Consider the following 22,273-nt stretch of genomic DNA (forward strand, 5'->3'; position numbering starts at 1 on the left):
TGGTAGCGTATTCCATGTTCTAACAACCCCGTGCACAAACAAACCTCAACTTCTCTCCTTTTATTACTTTGATCATCTTGCATTTATGCCCTCCAATTACCAACTCACCAACCAGTGGAAATAGGTTTTGATAATGTTAATGAGGGAAAAGTTTTCAGTTTTGAACACTTCTCTCAGAGCTCCTCTTAACCTTCCTTTTTGAAATGGAAAAAGCCCATTTCTCTTTCCTCAAAACTAAAACTTCTCATCCCTGGTGTCATCTTCGCAAATTTCTTCAGCACCCTCTCCCTGGTCTTGACATCCTTCCTAAAGCAAGATGCACAAAACTGAACACAATATTGTAACTGTGGCCTACACAAAGATTTTTTTTAAATAAATAGTTTTAGTATTACCTCTGCTTTTACACTCTATACCCCTATTTATAAAAACCCAAGATCCTTTATACTTCTTTTTAAATTTAAAAAAAGATCAACTTGCCCTTTCAATTTAAAGACTTGTACAACTGAACCCCCAGGTTTCCGCTTCTGTTCTTTTTACTGCTTCGCCTTGTAGGGTATAGGTCCTCTATATATTCTTCCTTCTAAAATGCATCAGCTCATTTCTCCTCTCAAATTTAAGCTGATATTTATCTGCCCAACCTGCAAACTTGTCTGCCTGAAATTGCTTACAATTAATCACACTCCACGTGTTTGTTGTTTGCCAATTTTGATACGGCATCCCAATACCAGAATACAGATCAAGAGGGGGGGGAAAAAAAAAAAGCACGAAAGGCTGACCTCTGGATGACACCACTGTTTACATCTCTCCAGCCTGAAAAACATCCATTAACCATTTTCCTGTCCCCTGCCGCACTCCCTTTAATATCCTTTGCCTTAAATTTGATCAGCAATCCTCATCCAATGCCTTTTGTAATACGTATACACAGCATCAACTGCATTTCCTTTATCAATACATTATTTCCTCGAATCAATGAGACAAATTTGAACAATGCTACTTAATGGCTCGGAGATGTTTTGGATATATACTACAGAATTATCCAGTTGCTAAAACAGAACAGCAGAAAGTAGCAAGAGGAAACATATGTACAAGTAGAAGTTACTTCAGTCTCTCTCAACCTCACCTCGCATCAATCGCTGAGTTTCACTGTGAATCTGACGCATTGCCTCCTTACTCCGTTTGGCTGCCTTCCTCTCTGTTCGTACCTTTTGAAGGACAGAAAGCAATAAAAGTTGTATAACTCAAGTAAACAGGTATATGACCTACTTAGACCTTAAGTAATCAAATGAAATACAAGATTCAAAATTAACCAAATAAATATTTATTTTTCAGGTACTGGCCACCAGAAGGACCTTGCACTGGATGCAGCATACATCTAGTGATCCCTTAATCTCATCCTCAATAACTGGTTATATCTATGCTCAGCTCATATTTTAAGATAATAGAGGTTGGCCATTTCATTTGAATCAAGGATGCACGTGAAAAACTGTCAAAAAAGATAAAATAAAGACACGCTTTGTCCTCGACAAGGTCCTTGACAGCCATGTGCAATCCTGAACTTTTAGCACCACCCTCAATGTCCAGCATTACATTTTTGTCAATGCAGAGAAACTAAACACTGAAGTCGTCGATTGGTTAGTGGTAGGAGTATCTAATTGTAGTCAAGCACCACCAGAACTCTGACAAATCAAACAATGGCACAAACCATTGTTAAGTGGCAAGTACTAGCCTTGTACATTTCATAAATCAGTCACTTCCTATATATAGGTGGACACAATGAGAGTGCAGCACCACTGCAACCTCAGAAGCTGCTAGACAGCACAACATTGCATTAGTACTGTAACTTCAGTAGCCACATCTACAGAATGTGTTAGTGATTGTGATATATATTACATTTCAAATCATAACTATTTTTAACCTATGAGATGTGGCTGGTGACCTCAACTTTACATTATAAGACCTGATGGCCTACATCCTAGGGTTTTAAGAGGTAGCTACAGAGATAGTGAATGCATTGGTTTTGATCTTCCAAAATTCCCTAGATTCTAGGATGGTCCCTGCAGATTAGAAGGTAGCAAACCTAACCCTGCTATTCAGGAGGAGAGAAAACAGGAAACTATAAACCAGTTAGCCTGTCATCAGTAGTAGGGAAAATGCTAGAATCTATTATTAGGGACACGGTAACAGGGCACTTAGAAAATCATATGATTAGGCAGGGTTAACATGGATTTATGAAATGGAAATTGTGCTCGACAAATCCAAGAGGTTTTGAGGATGTAACTAGCAGGGTAGATAAGGAGGAACCAGTGGACCTAGTGCATTTGGATTTCAAAAAGCATTTGATGAGATGCCACAAAAAAGGTTATTACACAAAATTAGGGCTCATGGGACTGGGGTAATGCGTTGGCATGAATGGAGGATTGGTTAACGGACAGAAAACAGTAGGAGTAAACGAGTCATTTTCGGGTTGGCAGGCTGTAACTAGTGGGGTACCACAAGGATCAGTGCTGTGGCCTCAGCTATTCACAATCTACATCAATAGCTTAGGTGAGGGGACCATGCGCAATGTATCCAGGTTTGCTGATGATACACAGTTAGGTGGGAAAGTAAGCTGTGAGGAGGACGCAAAGGGATATAGGCAGGTTAAGTTAGTAAACAAGAACATGACAGATGGAATATAATGTGGAAAAATGTGAAGTTATCCACTTTGGTAGGAAAAATAGAAAAGCAGAATATTTTTAAAGAGAGAGAGACTGGGAAATGTTGCCACTCAGAGGAACTTGGGTGTCCTTCTGCACAAATCACAGAAAGTTAACACGCAGGTAGAATCAAAATAGTACAGCACAGGAGGCCATTTGGCTCAAAGAGTCTACACTAGCTCTTTCAAAGAGCAATGCAGTTAGCCCCACTCCCCCGCTCTTTCCCCATATCCTTGCAATTTTTTCTTCCAAGTATTTATCCAATTTTGAAGGCTGCTATTGAATCTGTATCCACCACCCTATCAGGCAGTGCATTCCAAATCCGAACCGCTCGTTGCATTAAAAAAGTTTTCCCTCACATAGTCTCTGGTTCTTTTGCCAATCACCTTAAATCACAGTACAGCAAGCAATTAGGAAAGTAAATGGTAGCTTGGTCTTTATTACAGAAGGGATTTGAGTATAAGAGAAAAGACGTCTTACTGCAATTATATAGGGCCCTGGTGAGACTACACCTGGAGTACGGTGTACAGTTTTGATCTCCTTACCCAAGGAAGGATATACTTGCTTTCGAGGGGAGTGCAACGAAGGTTCATTAGACGGATTCCTGGGATGAGGGGATTGTCCTATGAGGAGAGATTGAGTAGACTCGGCCTATATTCCCTAGAGTTTAGATGAGAGGTGATCTCATTCAAACATAGAATTCTTAAAAGGGTTCGACAGGGTAGTTGCTGGGAGGATGTTTCCCCTGGCTGGAGAGTCTAGAACTAGGGGGTCACAGTCTCAGAATAAGGGGTTGGTCATTCAGGACTGAGATGGAGGAGAAATTTCTTCACTCAAAGGGTTATGAATCTTTGGAATTCTCTACCCCAGAACATCCTGGGACATGACTCAGATTGCTAGTTCTTTCTGTATTATTATACTGCAGCCCGTGTGGAGGTGGCATACCAAGACTTCTTGATGGGTAGATGAAACATCCCCACACACAAGTTTTATGTTACAGATCCAGGTTTAATATCTGTAGTTAGTGAAGGGTTGCATCCTTTGTTATTTTTCTGAAGGAGGAGCGTGAAGTTTTATAAAGAGTAGAAATTGCTGTATTATCTATTGCTAATAATTTAATTTCCAGAAACCTATACTGTAGTTTATAGCTTAAACTGCAGCCAGATACTACAACAACAATTTGCATTTATATAGCACCTTTAACATAGGAAAACATTTCCAGGCACATCAAAGAGCTTCAAGCAAAAATTGACACCAAGCTAATGGAGGAGATAGTAGGATGGGTGACTAAAAGCTTGGTTTTAAGGAGAAGAGAGGCAGAGAGGCTTATGGAGGGAACACAGTTGAAGTCATGACCGCCAATGGTGGGGCAAAGGGAGCGAGGGTGCACAAGAGGTCAGTGTTGGAGAAACGCAGAGTTCTCGGAGGATTGTAGGTTATATATAGGGAAGGGCAAAGCCACGGAGGGATTTGAACACATGGATGGGAATTTTAAAATCACGGTGTTGGTGGATCTGGAGTCAATGTATGTCTGAGCACAGGGGTGATGGGTGAGGGTGGAAGATAGGCAGCCAGCCAGGACAGCATTGGAAAAGTGATGGTGTTTATTCCTCCGCTGTCTGAGGCCTATGAGATCAGGAGATGGCTCTTATCACATCTGGCAAGCTAAATACACGTTTGTTTGATTCTTAGACAGACAATATTAGAACAATATATGTGTGCATAAGAGCACACTTTGGGTTATAAAGAGTGAGTGTTCGCTAATTCGAGTGTACTTTGATGTTAAGCACGTGAGCATTATCTGGTTAAATTCCAGACACAAATTAACTCCAAGTGTGAGGATGGAACATGCTGATCAAAATTACAAATTCACTGGTAAAGCACAACCTTACATATTGTCCCTCAGACAATTCTAGCTGGCATATCCTTTGCTTATATAAAATATATGCACTGAACTACTCACCTTTCTGCATATTACATGGCTTGTTGTATATTCTAACCATATTTTCCTAACATGCCTCAAATTGTCATTACCAGGGAAAAATGCCTGTGTTTGGATTCTGCTGCACTGTTTTTATTTACTGTAAAAGAAGAGTTCAAACTATGGGTGCTGATCAGCCTCAAAAGGATTCACCGATTTAAATTACAAATGCTACATCAATGTAAAGCTCAGGAACTTCCTGCGAGCTGAACAAGCCATTCCAAATGCCTGAAGAGTGTATTGGGCAAATCCTAGCAGACACAAATGTAGTTTTGTTACAGACTGGATTGAGAATATCCAGTTGAGCTTCACTTGATTATTATGCATCTGTAGTTAGTGGTTATGCCAGAAGTGGTACACGATGAAATTACTGAATTTGCTATGCCAACAACCAGGGCTTGGTTTTCTAAAGCCCAGGAGACTAATTCCTTCTGTATTTTTTAAAGAAAGGATAATTAAGGCTTACAGACTTGTCTCATTGGAGTTATACTTCATATTGTACTTGCTAGTTTACCAAATGTCTATGCTTCATATATCTATCTTAATTGTGATATATCAACCAATTCAAGGTGAGCACGTAACACAACATGGCACTATGCTTAAGCCAGTAAACAGATTACTGCAAGTAGAGCCCTTCGATCAAAGCAACTCTCTAAAGGGCAGATTGGTAAAAATATAGCTTGTGGATAGTAATGGACAAGATCTCCTTCAGGGAACTGCTGTAAAGCTAGAGAAAACATGGGTTTAAAACCCAACAAATTTCTAGATTTTTAATTTTTTTTTAAAAATGACTCCAAGGAAAAGAGCGCGAGAAGGAACCAAAGACATTATTCAACCACTTGTATAATTTTGAAGAGGCTTTTCCTAGACAATGACATATTGGATACAATATTTAATTTTACTATTTTGAACAGTGATGTGACCTAGGCTCAATATTACGCTATTATTAGCCAAATATCACCTTTTTTTCATCTATTTGCAGCAAGGACTCCTCACAGTCATAATCATGGAGATTTTCAGCAGATGGAACCAGTTTCATGCTCTAAAATTAGAAAAAAATGCAATTGAGAAAATACTGCAGGAACTGTACAAGTAAGCAAATTAAACTCCAACATGATTAAATATATAATAGTTCAATGTAATGAAGCTGCACAAGTGTCTAAATGCGGCTTTGAAATATTTTAGAATTAATTAAAGAAACAGGATTAAGAGAGTACAACAGTATTCACAAGAAAGTTATTTAATACAGGGCAAAATATTTTCTACCAAGTCAATTTTATTCCACGTAACCCATTGCATGGGAGGTGGTGGAGGGGATCATCAAAATATATAATCAGCTTGGGTTCCTACTCTTAACCTTTATCCAGTGTGTCCTGCTGGAAAGTGCACATATATGGACACTGACTTAAGGACAAGATGGGCATTACAAATGTGTGACTTTTTAGCATTTAATTTTAATTCGAGTTCAGATGATGATTGCTGGTCAAAGGACAAATTTAGATGTCTGAATACAGGACAGCCATTTGGCAAACAGGATTTAAATACTAATGGTTGCACTAATGTAATTAACAGAACATTCCTGTATCTTGGAACAGTTTTATCCATCATGAATAGCTGGAATTTTGTATTTTGAGTGATTCATAGCAGCCAAATATTACTGTTCTGGTAAACGGATTGTGTAAATTCAGTTAACCTTCACATGCATATATTACACGCACATGATTTGGTGGTTACTAAATTTAAAATAGGCTGGATTCTCCCCATCACCTTCAATTTAAGGTTGACAAACAGATGTACATTTGCAAAATCTTTTTCCTGCTCACTGGGATACACCACTGTAACCTGGGGTTTACATTAGCGGTCCGTATTTCCAGAGTCTTTCAGTCTCTAGTCTGGGCCTACTATCACCACACCCACCCCCCTTTAGTTCTAGACAGTTTACCCAGGTAAGAAAACCCAGCACAAAGGGCAGAAGGTTAAAGATGGTGAAACCCAGGCAGTGGTAGGGCTGCCCATGCCCAGGGTAGCATACCTCAACAACAGTTAACACCTTCATGATCTAAAATTGGCAAAAAAGCTATACTTGCTGTTGAGAGAAAAACACAACACAATTTAAAAAAAAAATTCAAGTCACACTCACTTTGGATTGCTTTGCTTTCTTTTTCACTGCTGCTCGTATGGCATCCAACGACAACTCCTCTTCCTCCCCAACGAGTTCATTCTCATCATCTATTTCAGTCTCAAACAGGTCACTGTTGTTTAGCAGACAGCCACTGTCGTCTGCTACCTTGAATTCTGTAGACTTTTCCTGAACAGAACGGTTAAATAAATTCAGAGAAATTAACAAAAGTGATTAATCTAATTACAACTACATACTACCTTCACAGTGCGGGAGTAATTAAGACTTTAAAAAAATAAATCTATAATGTCAAATGGTTCAAGGGCTCAAGTTTAAGCTGTTTTAAAGGCACCCTGTTAAATATCTATTTTTCACACCTGTTTTTTCTGTTTCTTTTTTCTCTTCAGTTTTTCAACCATTTCCAGTTTCTTCTTCTCTTTTTCGCGATGTCTCTGGGACTTGCCCTTTTGTTTTGCTCGTTCCTCACGATGCTTTGAACTTCTTGATTTTTGTTGGCTAACTGAAGAACTATCTGAATCAGAGCTTTGGTGTTGTGCTTCTGTTGTGGGCAGTTCCTGATCTTCACTGCCAACACAACTGGATTTTATCATCCTAGCTTGGTCTTCAGTGTTGAGAACATCCGAGTCACTTTCATCACTATCCAACATCACTCTCCGAATGCGATGTAACTTCTTACTCTTACCTACAGCATTAATGTTCAAGTTTTGCTCCTCAGTCTCACTCTCGCCATCTGATTTGGAATTGCTGATTTTGTTCACGTTGCTGACCTCCCCTTCACTATCGCTCTCCTGCAGAGGTTTTCGCTTCATTTTCTTATTGGTAAAAATTTCCTCATCTGAATCTGGATAGAAACAAAAAACGTGATTGAATTACTTAAATCGTGGCAAATTCCATTGTCAATTTTGTATGAAAGACTTCCATTTCAGTATTACATTGCCTTCACTATTGATTTAGTAGTCAGCTTCATCGAAATTATACTAGAACAGAAATATATAGAATTTTTTGACGCTGCTTTATTTGCTAATCAACAAGGAAACAGTTTAAAAAGATAGCTCACAACAGAAGCACAGTGGCATAGCATGAACACAACACTGGGACAAAGGTGAGAAAAAAAGAGTACCATTTTGAATAAGAACAAAAGAAATAGGAGGAGTGGTCCATTTAGCCCATCGAGCCTACTCCGCCATTCAATAAGATCACGGCTGATCTTCTACCTCAACTCCACCTTCCTGCACTATCCCCATATCCCTCGATATCCAAAAATCTATCGATCTCTGTCTTGAATATACTCAACGACTGAGCATCCAGAGTCCTCTGGGGTAGAGAATTCCAAAGATTCACAACCCTCTGAGTGAAAACATTTCTCATCTCAGTCAAAGAATAGAATTTTTTTTTCCCCCATAGAAATTTAACGTACATCATGTCCTAAATTCTGAGACTGTAACCCCTAGTTCTAGACTCCCCAGCCAGGGGGAAACAGTCTCCCAGCATCTACCCTGACAAGCTCTAAGAATTTTATGTTTCAATGAGGTTACCTCATTTTTCTAAATTCTATGGCATATAGGCCTAGTCTACTCAATCTCTCCTCATGGGACAATCGCCCCATCCCAGGAATTAGTCTGGTGAACCTTCGTTGCACTCCCTCCAAGGCAAGTATATTCTTCCTTAGGTTAAGGAGACCAAAACTGTACACAATACCCAAGGTGTGGTCTCACCAAGGTCCTATATAATTGTAGTAAGACTTCTTTACTCTTATACTCCAATCTCTTTGTAATAAAAGCTAACATACCATTTGCTTTTCTAATTGATTGCTGTACCTGCATGTTAACTTTGTGACAAGGACACCCAGGTCCCTCTGAATACCAACATTTCCCAATCTCTCCCCAGTTAAAAAATATTCTGCTTTTCTATTTTTCCTACCAAAGTGGGTAACTTCACATTATATTCCATCTGCCATGTCCTTGCCCACTCACGTAACCTGCCTATATCCCTTTGCAGCCTCTTTGCTTCCGCCTCACAACTTACTTTCAGAATGTTGGTGTTTTGATTCAAATTGCAGTTTGATGTACATAAAGCCTCACATTATGGAGACACATGATCATATGCCAGGACACACACAAGAAACTGCTGAATTGAAGCAGCAATCTTTTTTTTTTTTTTTTTTAAAAAGCCTGTTGGGCTCCAGAACCATCTGTTTTGGTCACCCACTGTTGTGTATGTACCTTTAAGAGAATAACTGGTCTCAGACTGCAGTACCGGCAGTGACCACCCCTGTATAAAAGGCGCTAGAGAGCCTCTGTTTGTAAGTTTCACTATTGACTTCCACCAGTAAAGACTTGTTTGTTTTCACTCCTGCTGGTCCGTGTCTCAATCATTCACGGACTGAACACTGGCGACGAGTAAGAAACGAACTTACCTGCAACTCGGCAGCACCTCAGACGACGTTGTTGAAGGTCGGAGCCAGAAGAAAAAAAAAGTCCAAAGAAACTCGGGAAACGGGCGTCGACCGTCAATCATCGGTTTGAAAACCTGCAGGAGAGACTGTCCAGAGCCAGGCTGGGTTCCTCGGTCTGTGGTTTCCCAGCTAATCGGGCTGGTGGCAGGTAGTGCTCTGATCCTTCCTGGGCTGCGGCGGGCTGAAGCTCGATCGTGTGGCTTTTCAACGGGGCCAGGCAGCGAGTCGGGAAGCAAAGAGAGAGAGAGAGAGAGAGAGAGAGAGAGGAGCACACAGGGCGCGGCCGGTGCTTCGAAGCCGGGCAGCGTTCGGACCTAAGAGGGAGGGACGTGTCCCAGAGGGTCCGCTCCACGACAGGAAAATAATAAAAGAAAAAGAATCAATATTTAACGCGCAAGAAACCGTGGAAAGCAACGCTAACAACAGCGGGGAAGAAGGCAAAGCGCGGGAGGCGCCATTTTAGATTTGCAAGATGCCGAAGACTGGCTGTATCACTGCTTTTGATAATACATTAGAGGACTGGACCACGTATGTGGAAAGAGTAGAGGTATATTTCGAGGCAAACAAAATAGCGGAGGGGAAAAAGGCATCGATATTGCTAAACTTAATGGGCGCTAGAACGTACGGCCTATTGCGGGACCTGATTACTCCAGCCAAACCGAAGGCGAAGAGTTTTAACGAAATTGTTGCTGTCCTACAGGAACACTTAAACCCTGCTGATAGCAGAAAGATTTAAATTCCACAGGAGAACTCAGCACAAAGAGGAGAGCAATGCGGAGTATCTTACGGAACTACGCAAGCTATCAAAGCACTGCCAGTTCGGAGCAGGACTGGCAGATACCCTACGGGACAAATTTGTCTGTGGACTCCTGAGTGAAGGAACACAGAAGAAGTTACTCTCAGAGAAAGAGCTGACGCTAGATAAGGCTTTCAGCGTGGCAGTATCGTATGAAGCAGCAGCCAGGGGAGCTGCAGAAATTCAACAAAAACCACAGGAATACAGCACCCACAAAATGACACGGGGATTTGCAAAATGTTATCGCTGCGGCAGAACTAACCATGACCAGAAGGACTGCTGGTCCAAAGACAAAATATGCAGACAATGCGGGAAGATTGGACACATTGCACGAGTTTGCAGGTCTGGGAAGAAGACCAGCGACAACAAAAAGGCTACTAAGGAACCGTACAAGAAAGTACAAAAGATGACGGACAGTAGTTCCGAAGACCAGATGAGCGATAGTGAATCCGGAAACAGGAGACTAAGCTGTCTCAAACTTCACAATGTAATCGCAAAAGAGGATCACCGAACCATTTGGGTCACCCTCACGATAACAGGGTCCCAAGTTAAAATGGAATTGGATACAGGATCAGCGCTAACCGTCATGAATCGACGAGACTACGAGCGGCTATTTTCACACATACCCTTGAGAGAGACATCCATCGTCTTGATGACGTATACGGGGCAAAAGGTATACCCCAGAGGAAAAATAAGGGTGCCTGTCGAATACAATGGCAAGAAAATACGGAAATTGTATCTCTACATACTGCCAAATGGTGGACCACCGTTATTGGGACGGGAATGGATCAGGAAGATAAACTTAGATTGGCATTCCATTCATGCAATGACGGTGGACGGTAAAAAAGATGAAGATGTCACTCCTGGACGATCGTCAACAATCTTAGCTAACGCCAAAGAGGTATTTCAACAACAACTGGGCACCCTTAAATGCCTAACCGCCTCGATAAAAATAGAAGAGAATGCAGTTCCCAAGTTTTTCAAAGCAAGACCGGTACCATATGCAATTCGCCCAGCCGTCGAGGCAGAGCTGGAGAATCTGGAGAAGGCGGGCGTGTTGTCTAAGGTCGACTGGAGCGAGTGGGCGACACCCATCGTTCCGGTCATGAAGAAAACGTTAAGCAATAAGTCCGGAGAGCCAAGGAAGATTCGCATCTGTGGGGATTTCAAGGTGACGGTGAACCCTGTCCTTCACACAGTACAGTATCCTCTTCCAAGGATAGAAGACATCTTCGCCTCACTGTCTGGAGGGAAGCGTTTTACAAAAATTGACCTAGCACAAGCATATTTGCAGATGGAGGTTGAAGAGTCCTCTAGGAAGTATCTCACGATAAACACTCACAAAGGTCTTTACCAGTATCATCGATTGGTATTCGGAGTAGCATCGGCTCCGGCGATATGGCAAAGAGTGATGGAACAAGTCCTGCAAGGGATTCCGGGGACTCAGCGTTACTTGGACGACATCCTTGTGACAGGTGAAGATGACAGTGAACACCTTAACAACCTAGAACAGGTGTTCACTAGACTACGGGAACATGGGCTGCGAGCCAACCGCCCCAAGTGCGAATTTTTTAAGAAACAGATATCGTATTGTGGCCACGTGATTGATGAAGAGGGGTTACATAAGTCCCCTGACAAAATTGAAGCGGTTGTTAAGGCCCCAGCGCCTGAAAATGTGTCGCAACTGAGGTCATTCCTCGGATTGGTGAATTACTATCATAAGTTTTTGCCGAATTTGTCGACAATTCTGCACCCACTGAACGCCCTGCTACGAACGGGGGTAGCATGGAAATGGAACGATGATTGTAAGCGTGCTTTTCAGAAGAGTAAGGACTTAATCACTTCAAGGGAAGTATTGGCTCACTACAACCCAGCACTGCCAATCAGGCTGGCGTGTGATGCGTCTCCCTACGACATTGGGCGGTACTGTCACATAAATTCCTTGATGGTTTAGAGAGGCCGATAGCTTTTGCGTCACGCTCGTTAACTTCTGCCGAGCGTAACTACGCCCAGATTGACAGAGAGGCCCTCAGCCTAGTGTGGGGGGTGAAGAAGTTCAATCACTATCTGCACGGTCAAAAATTTACTCTACTAACCGATCATCAACCTCGTCTCCATTTTCAACCCTCAGAAGGGCGTACCGATAATGACGGCACAACGGCTGCAGAGATGGTCCCTTTTCCTAGGGGCACACCAATATGACATCGAGTACAAAGGAATTAAACAGCATGGAAATGCTGATGGATTGTCACGCCTACCGTTGCCGACGGTGGAAGACGACGACCTTGCAGTGGATCCAATGGAGTTATTCCACTCGACCATAGTCGAATGTCTCCCTGTGACGAATGCAAACATAGAAAAGGAAACACGGAATGACCCGACACTATCACGGGTCTATGATTTAATGGTGAAGGGATGGCCAGCACATGGCGAACCACTGCTGCCAGCATTCTCGCCGAGAAGAGAACAGCTGTCAGTGTGCAAAGGAACCTTGATGTGTGGATCCAGAGTAGTAATTCCACCTAAGTTGACGGATAGAGTGCTCAATGAGCTTCATGAGGGTCATCTGGGTGGGGTAAAAATGAAGAACTTAGCCAGAGCGTTTGTGTGGTGGCCGGGAATCGATAGAGAAATTGAAGAGATGACCAAGAGCTGTGCAGGATGCCAGAAGGTCCAAAACGCCCCACCACAAGCTCCTCTGCATCCATGAGAGTGGCCCTCATCTCCATGGCAAAGGGTGCACATTGATTTTGCTGGTCCCTTCATGGACTCGATGTTTTTAATTGCGGTGGACGCACAAAGTGGCCAGAGGTAATAAAAATGTCCTCAACCACCACGGAAAAAACTATCACAGTTTTGCGAACCATATTCGCCAGGAATGGGCTGCCTGAACAGATTTGCTCTGACAATGGACCACAGTTTGTGTCTGAAGAGTTCCGGAGGTTCTTAAAAGAACAATGGCGTTAAGCACTACACATCTGCCCCATATCATCCAGCCACTAATGGATTGGCCGAGAGGTTTGTCCAAACATTCAAGAAGGCTATCAAGGCAATGTGTAATGAAGATATACCCCTACAACACAAGGTGGACAACTTCTTGTTTGCCTACCGGAATGCGACACATGCGGTTACCAACCAAACCCCAGCCATGATGTTCTTCAATCGAAGACTACGATGCCGCTTGGATTTGGTTAAGCCAAACGTCCGAAGAGATGTGGAGAACAGGCAGTTTCAGAATATGAATGAAAGGCCGACCAGGAGTTTTAAGATAGGTCAACCAGTTTTGGCCCGGGACTACTGCACTGAGAAATGGCAGCCAGGAACGATTTGTACACGGCAAGGACCGCTCATATATACCGTGGACGTTGGAGAGAGCATTGTAAGACGCCATGCTGACCAGATTCTAGAGTCACTGGAAAACGTCAACTCCACACCACGATCTGATACACCTGGCAATGAAATCGACGTACCAATTGCAGCTACCACAGAATCGGTGATATTGGAAGATGAACCAAACAACGACATTGATCTCGACTCAACATTGCCAGAAGAACCTGATACCCCAAAGAGGCGTTATCCAGACAGAATCAGGAAGCCTCCTCAAAGACTGAACTTATAATTGCTTAAACTTAACCAATGTATCTAGCAACCGTAATTGTGATTGTAATTAGTTATCATTTAGTTGTTAAATGAATGTTATGTACTGTTTATCTAAAAGGGGAGGAATTGTTGTGTATGTACCTTTAAGAGAATAACTGGTCTCAGACTGCAGTACCGGCAGTGACCACCCCTGTATAAAAGGCGCTAGAGAGCCTCTGTTTGTTAGTTTCACTATTGACTTCCACCAGTAAAGACTTGTTTGTTTTCACTCCTGCTGGTCCGTGTCTCAATCATTCACGGACTTAACACCCACATTGCCATGTTCCAACTTCAGTGGTTTGCGGTCAGGAAGAACTCACCTACGGTACCTACGACTACTGATCCAACCTACATCAAAACTTGATGTAAAAGCCCAATAGAACCTTACAGCACAGAAGGTGGCCATTTGGCCCATCATGCCTGTGCCGGCTCTTTGAAAGAGCTGTCCAATGTAATCCCACACCCCTGCAAATGAGTCCTCATCAAGTACATGTTCAATTGCCTTTTGCAAGTTCCTATGGAATCTGAGGTAGCGTGTTCCAGATCTTAACCCTTTGTTACATAATTCCCAGACAATCCAAGGGAATTAAATGGAAGCAAAGTGAACTGCCTTCCACCACCTTGATAAGGTAGGGAATAATCATTTACAATTATTTCAAAAGCAAGTAACATATCTGCAAAACAGACATATCTGAAACATTCACAATGGACATATTTTGAGAGAATTTTTTGATGAAGCATTCAACAAGCTAAAACAAACATTAGATTCGATGACGTTGGGAGGGAACGACTGGGGGCAATCAAGTACTGTAATACAGAAGGAGAGAACACAAACCTCTGTCAGAGTGACATGTTTCTTTGTTGGAATGCGGGGAGACCATTCCACAACTTCCCTTGCCGCTGTCGGTATCGCTGTCATTTGTTTTCTCCTCACCTCCAACTTTCAACTGGAAAGAAAATACAAATATAGGATGCTTGTTCCACCGTTTGCCACATAATAAACATGGATCCTATTTTAGTCACAGCTCATTAGGTATTAAATTAGAATATGATAGAGAAATAGATTAAAATCAAGGTTGGGGAGGGGTAGAGAGTAATTAGATGCACGTGTTACAACCACTGTCCTGCACTTTGGCAACAGATTCAGACCAGAGTGACAGGATAAAAGTCTCCTCCATCTGATGGAGGTCATAGGGGGTCCTTTCACCCCTGCCATAGACCTGTCACCCCTGATCCTCTCTAACTTTTACCGCTGCACAATAGAGAGCATCCTGACGAACTGTATCACAGTATGGTATGGCAGCTGTAGCTACTATGACCGGAAAGCCCTGCAGCGGGTAGTCAAAACTGCCCAACGCATTACCGGCACCCGGCTACCGGCCATAGAGCACATACCAGAAACGCTGTTTACGAAGGTCACGGACCATCATCAAAGACCCTACCCACCCCAGCCACAGTCTGTTCGCCCTCCTGCCATCTGGGAGACGCTACAGATGCATTCGCACCCGAACGACCAGATTTAGGAACAGCTTCTTTCCCAGGGCTGTCATCCTACTGAACTCCACAAATAAACTCTAAAGCCTGCACATCTGCCAATGCACTTTATTATGGTTATGTTAATGTATTATTACAAGCCAAATGAATGTTGAATGTTTAACTGTCTTAATCTAAATGTACACTCTCGGGAGCCGCAAGCCTACATTTCGTTGTACTGCACTTGTGCACTAACAATGACAATAAAGTTGATTATTATTATTTTGAGAAATAAGTTTGAACAATCTTAATCAAGTAGGTTCACAAAACAAATTACATTAAATTTACAGCACATATAGAATTATAAAAATTTACAGCACAGAAGGAGGCCATTTGGCACATCGTGGCTGCGCTGGTCGAAAAAGAGCTATCCATGCCTCATCCCACTTTCCGGCTCTTGGTCTGTAGCCTTGCAGGTTACGGCACTTCAAGTGCATAGCCAAGTACATGTACTTTTTAAATGTGATGAGGGTTTCCTGCCTCTACCACTCTTTCAGGCAGTGAATTGATGACAACCAAAAACTCCCATTCCTACTGGGAGAGGAGAGAAGCTGTGTAACACTGGCGGCACACTATGTTACAGCTTGCCATGAACAGAGGGACAACCAGTAAACTAAGAAAAGAATATATATAAACAATGCGAATGTATATTTATACACTCAGGGATATACCTGTTTATACACTATGAATAGAACTGCGTTTATGTGCTAAACCATAAATGTATTTTGATGCTTTGGCAACATAAGATGTAACTTATCATGCCAATAAAGCGATTTGAATTGTGAATTCCAGACCCCCCACTGCCCTCTGGGTGAAAAAAAATTCTTCTCAACTTCCCTCCAATCCTTCTACCAATTAAATCTATGCCCCCTGGTTATTGGTCTCTCTGCCAAGGGAAATAGAGTGGATAGAAGCACCTATCTAGACTTCATAATTTTATACACCTCAATTAAGTCTCCCCTCAGTCTCCTCTATTCCAAAGAAAACAACCCAGCCTATCCAAATTTTCCTCATACCTAAAATTCTCTATTCCTGGCAACATCGTCGTAAATCATCTCTGTACTCTCTCTAGTGCAATCACACCTTTCCTGTAATGTGACCAGAACTGTACACAGTGCTCTAGCTGTGGCCTAACTAATGTTTTATACAGTTCTAGCATAACCTCTCTGCTCTTAGATTATGTGCCTCAGCTACTAAAGGAAAGTATCCTGTATGCCTTCTTAACCACCTTATCTACCTGGCCTGCTACCTTCAGGGATCTGTGGACATGGGACTCCAAGGTCCCACTGTTCCTCTACACTTCAGTATCCTACCATTTGTGTATTCCCTTGCCTTGTTAGCCCTCCCCAATGCATTACCTCACATTTCTCCAGATTGAATTCCACTTTTCTGCCCAGTCTTCCTGCAGTCTACAACTATCTTCCTCACAATCAACCACATGGCCAATTTTTGTATCATCTGCAAACTTCTTAACCATACCCCCTACATTGAAGTCTAAATCACTGATATATACCACAAAAAGCAAGGGACATAGTACTGAACCCTGTGGAACCCCACTGGAAGCAGCCTTCCAGTCACAAAAACACCCGTTGACAATTACCCTTTGCTTCCTGCCACTATACCAATTTTGGATCCAACTTGCCACATTCCCTCAGATCCCATGGGCTTTTACTTTTTTGACCAACCTGCCATGTGGGACCTTGTTAAAGGCCTTGCTAAAATCCATGTAGACTACATTAAATGCACTACCCTCATCAACTCTCCTCGTTACCACCTCAAAAAATTTAATCAAGTTAGTCAGACATGACCTTCCTTAACAAATCCATGCCAACTGTCCTTCATTAATCTGTGACTTTCTCCATGATGATTTATAATGTCCCTCAGATTTTTTTCCAATAATATCCCCACCACCAAGGTTAGGCTGACTGGCCTGTAATTACTCAGTCTACCCCTTTCTCCCTTTTTAAACAATGGCAATGTTAGCAGTCCTCTAGTGCTCTGGCACCACACCTGTAGCCAGAGAGGATTAGAAATTGATGGTCAGAGCCTCCACTATTTCTTCCCTTGCCTCTCAACAGCCTGGGATATATTTTATCCGGGCCTGGTGATTTATCTACTTTCAAAGATGCTAAACCTCTTAATACTTCCACTCTCTCCATGTTTATCCCATCTAATATTTCACACTCCTCCTCCTTAACTACAACGTCTGCATTGTCCCTCTCTTCTGTGAAGACAGACACAAAATATTCATTAAGAACCACATCTTCCGCGTCCACACTGAAGTTACCTTTTTGATCTCTAATAGGCCCTACTCTTTCCTTAGTTAATCTCTTGCTCTATGTATTTATAAAACAGCTTTGGGTTTTCCTTGATTTTACTTACCAATAATTATGAGCCTCCTCTCAACTTATTTCCTCTAACCCCATCAACATATCTTTCTATTCCTTTCTCCCTTATGTGCTTATCTAGCTTCCCCTTAAATGCATCAATGCTATTTACCTTAACAGCTCCATGTGGTAGCAAGTTTCACATTCTAAACACTCACTGGGCAAAGAAGTTTCTGCTGATTTATTAGTGACTATCTTATATTTATGACCCCTACTTTTAGACTCTCCAACAACTAGCAACATCTTATCTACCTTATCAAACCTCTTCGTAACTTTAAAGATCTTTATTATGTCATCCCTCAGCCTTCTCTTTTCTAGAGAAGAATCCCAGCCTGTTCAGTCTTTTCTGATTAGTTATAATCTCTCAATTCTGGTATCAGCCTTGTAAATCTGTTTTGCATTTTCTCCAGTGCCTTGATATCCTTTTAACAAACTCAATTACTCATTCAGATACCTTGCTGGAATAAAGTGCCTATTTATCAATCTTATGCTGTACTCGAAGTGGAATGCTCAACAGGGATACTGGGTAAATATTACATTCCCCATGTTGACACTTCATGTGAAAATTCGCCAAAAAATTTAAACTAAAAACAAGTATTTCTATTTAGGCACAGGACTTCAATTTTCAAGAAGGATCTTTTAAATCTCAGCACAAATGTTGCGACCGTTTTCAGCAGGAATTCCTACATACTCAATATTAATTGGGTACATTCCACTTCACCTTAGTTTGATAGAATGAGTCTCCTGGAATCTATGGAAGAGTACTTCAGCCAAGGATTGTTTTTATAACTGTTGTTTCGTATGACAGTAAAAGCTTATCATGGGATGTCTAGTTTGGCTATCCATTCGATGGCCTCCCGACATGCCAAGTGGAGAAATGAGGTGCCTCCCGCAACAGATCTTAGTGGGTGGGTTGATGTGATGTGCTCCATGGTCTGGGACTCATGGCCACAGTCGCACTTTAGGTCATCCCTCAGCTACTGCTTGTGGAGCAGGTGGCCGCATCGTCCATGCTCTGTGCGGATTCGGTCGAGAGCTGTCCACTGTCTTCGAGGGAGGTCGAAGCTAGGGACCTCCACTGTTGGTTCTTTATGTTACATGTGTCCCAGGATTCCGTCCATCTGGACAGTGGGTCGATACCAGCTACATGAACATTGGCCACTGTTTCCCAGAAAGACCGGCGCGATTTTAAGTGTCTTCGTGGTGGGTTTTTCAAGTCTTCGTGAATGGGAAGGTCACTGTTGCTCATGACTTGTTCCCATCTCACGGAGCACAGTGGCGTCGGTGGCAAATGGAAGGTGGGGCAATGTGGGACAGCACCGGGAGCTACTCAGTTGGAGTGGACTTGAGCGTCCCCGACACCATCCTCATGGCACCGTTTAGCTGCACATCCACGATCTTTGTGTGGCGGCTGCAAGACCGTGAGGCGGAGCAGTATTTTGCAGCAGAGTAGGCTAGGACCACTGTTGCGGTGTGAAGTGTTCTGGCTGTGCTCCCGCATGACGGTCCAGCAAGTTTCCGGACCAGGTTCACCCTGGTTTTTACTTTTTGGCGGGTGTCGGTGAGATGAGGCCAATAGGTGAAAGACCTGTCCAGGGTGATGGCCAGGTATTTTGGGTGTGGTTCATGGGTAACTATTATAACTATTTATTAGCCATTTATGTGAATCGTAGTTTTGGGTTAAGTAGTTCATACTGATCCCACATATGGTTGTCATGTGCAAAGTTTGAAGGAAACGGATTAATATCCTATTTACGGCCAATTCCATTCCCATAACGTTTTACAGGAAAAGGATTTCCATTGCGGAGTTAAGGATGTGTAGTATTGTATCTTTATTTTTAGCAGCTATGATAGGGAATCAATTTGCTTATGAGATTTACAAACTTATCATTTCAAACTGCTTGGAGATTATGAACAATGGTCATAATTGATTTTGTACCAATATGTGCAGATATAAACCTGCAACCCATACAATTCAGTAAATCACAACGATCCAGAATATTTATAGAACTCATCACTTCTTATATCGTGTTTGTCAAAAAGAAAGATGATTTTCCTTTACTTGGAGCACCTATCACAGCCTTGCAAATGGATAAATGAGGAAGTAGTTACAATACAGGATGTATGTTTTCAAAACACGTTCTCAAACTCTGAACAGCTGTTGAAATGTGACTATAGTATTAGACTTTGAGACACTGCTTGGCCCAGTATTTTTCAGACAAATAACAGCAATATGTTTTACTACTGCATTTCTATAATGCTAGGAAAAACAATGATTACTTGCTACAAACATGAGAAAGAAAAGCTGATTTTAATACTGCATTTTGTACTTGTATGGGAGTTTACAATGGTGACAGACACCTGCCATTGCATATAGGGCATCAAAAAGTTAAGTTAAAATTTATTTGATTCAGTCTGCAATTAAGTTTTGGTATTGTAAAGAGATATTATCCAGAGATTGGTTGTCCAAAATGCTTGATCCATACTCTCTACCGCCCACCAAAAAAGTCGACTCAAAATAAAGTAATTCCAGAAGCCAATTAAGCCGCATCTCATCCTATCCAATACCAACTTTCCAGGACAGATCACTGAATATCAGACTCTGAACCTTGGACCCTACAGTATATCATACAGTGCATTTATACAATGAGCCAACAAAGGAACCCAATCGAAGAATGCACCTTGGGCTTTCCTGATGGCCCAAATGAAAAATCATTGTCTGGTGTGGTACTGAGCAATAGTCTCCAGGTTTGACACTGATTAGAGTTATCAAGACGGGTTAAAAACTCAACCAATATCATATATATGGCTATCAGGTGAGGACATAATTATGGTCTAGTGTGACTCGCCTCCATAACACACACACACACACGTTGAACAGCCTGCTGAGACTCATGATTCAGGTTTATATAGGACGGCCACTGGGTGAGGGGTGCGTATGAAATTCCAACTCCACATCAGCTACCATCCATGAGAGGAGCAAACAATCCGTGGATTCAGTTCAAAAAATCCACCTACATAAATAGAAATGTAAAACAGTATTCTAGCCATTGCATTCAATCCTGTTAAAAAACTTTTCCCTCAAGTTGTATTATGCTTGCAAAGCAAGTACACACTGTTATGTTGCAGTTCTATTTTCTCGAAGTTACGAACTTAAAAAGAAAACTTTACATTTCAGGAAATCTTAATTGAAAATTAAATGTTCCAAAATTATGCAACAAAAGTATCCAACAAAAAAATTATAATAAACAGCAGGAATAAATAACAACAATTATTGGGCGGTGGCTAGACTTGAGAGGGAAATTTTAAGATATAAAAAGGTGACATACTGCACCTTAAATACCTGCTTCGGGAGTAAACCGCCATCCTGACAAGCAGATAATTTTGTTAAGTTAAATCACCCCCGCCAAAAAACTGCACGCAACAATATATATATTATATAGAGATCAAACATACAGCGAAAAAGATTGTAGTTACTGAGTATAAAACAGGGGCAGCCATTCAATAAACGAAACAAAAGTCTAACTGGAGCAACTGACACATTTAAACCCAGCAGAAAGAAAAACCCAACAGCTGACAGTCCTGAAACCACCACCAGGCACAGCACTCCTCACTTGCATGATTCTTTTCAAACTCTCGGGAGGAAACAGGTCGGCCTGACAAGATTCAAACAAGCGCCTGGGAAGCGTCAGCCGCAGTTAACAATCCACACTGAGCCCCATTACAGGAGGCCGAGAGCGGGCTGCCCGGCGCGCCAAGCTGCCCGTCTCCATTTTGCTCCGTCCTTACCTCCCTGCGCGGCTGCGGCTCCGACACCGACATAAGGGACAATTTAATCAGAACACTTTTTTAATTTTTTTTTTTTTTTAAAGCGCCAGATCCGCAGTGCCGTTGGGCCTGAGACACCGCACAGATTAAACTCACTTAATTACAGCATTTAAAATTAAACGGCTTCATGCGCCATCTCGCGAGCTCACACTGAGGCAGCGGGAAAAGATGCCACAACCCGCAGCTTCGTCAATTCGGCCTTCCCGCGCAGCCGCACCGCGCATGCGCCACGGTCAGACTCCCGCGGCGGCGAGTTAAGCTCCGCCCTTCTCTGCCATAAATGGCAGCCGAGTGTAAGACCCCGCCCCTCGCCCCGCCCCAACGGCTGGACCCGAGTCCCGCCCAGGAATGTTCACGTCAAATGAGCCTCCGCCCCTTTCCAGGGATGATTGGCGTGCAGAGGGCGCGGGCCAACAGCTGGTGTGCGTGCTTGGTGGTTTCCTCCTTATTCGTTGCAGCAGCAAATTTCAAATAGACCTTTTATGATTGACCTGTAGGGGTGATACTCGTCACCAAACGGAAACATAAAATCAATATGGCAAGTGCTCTTGTAGGGCACCATTAATATAATAAATAATTGGTTCAAATAAATAAACACGCCCAATAGAGCAACAGAAATACATTTGAAATAGGGATGTATGTACAGGAAAGGTTTTTCATCGATTGTACCACAGGCAGGGATCGCCTCCCTTCGCTTAACATAACGCTCCTGCTCTCCCCTGACGCCTACAGGGTCTCTGTCTCAATTGGGCTCACAAATTCTGGTAGGAGTCAAGTCTGTGATGTATATATCTTTAAGGGAGGGGAACTACTTTTTA

The 22,273-nt window shown here is 42.4% G+C and overlaps 1 protein-coding gene across 7 annotated transcripts in view; it reads right to left on the minus strand.

The window, feature by feature from the left end:
- Positions 1–21,695, minus strand: part of clspn (claspin) — a 54,755-nt gene extending 33,060 nt beyond the window's left edge. For 3 of the 7 annotated variants that reach the window (XM_085962579.1, XM_085962577.1, XM_085962576.1), the window contains exons 1-6: positions 21,417–21,695; positions 14,543–14,654; positions 7,174–7,658; positions 6,818–6,985; positions 5,639–5,719; positions 1,121–1,202 (exon numbers count right to left, since the gene is read on the minus strand). In XM_085962579.1, the coding sequence (XP_085818705.1) occupies positions 1,121–1,202; positions 5,639–5,719; positions 6,818–6,985; positions 7,174–7,658; positions 14,543–14,654; positions 21,417–21,449 (961 nt within the window). In that variant the 5' untranslated portion in view covers positions 21,450–21,695. Of the gene's footprint in view, positions 1–1,120; positions 1,203–5,638; positions 5,720–6,817; positions 6,986–7,173; positions 7,659–14,542; positions 14,655–20,476; positions 20,642–21,241; positions 21,385–21,416 lie in introns of those variants that run through there. The other 4 variants (XM_085962580.1, XM_085962582.1, XM_085962578.1 and 1 more) reach the window with 4 other exon arrangements.
- Positions 21,696–22,273: the final 578 nt, after the last annotated feature.

Source organism: Somniosus microcephalus, chromosome 20, assembly GCF_052327205.1.
Source record: "Somniosus microcephalus isolate GS21.2 chromosome 20, FLI_Smic_1.0, whole genome shotgun sequence".
Lineage (NCBI taxonomy): Eukaryota > Metazoa > Chordata > Chondrichthyes > Squaliformes > Somniosidae > Somniosus > Somniosus microcephalus.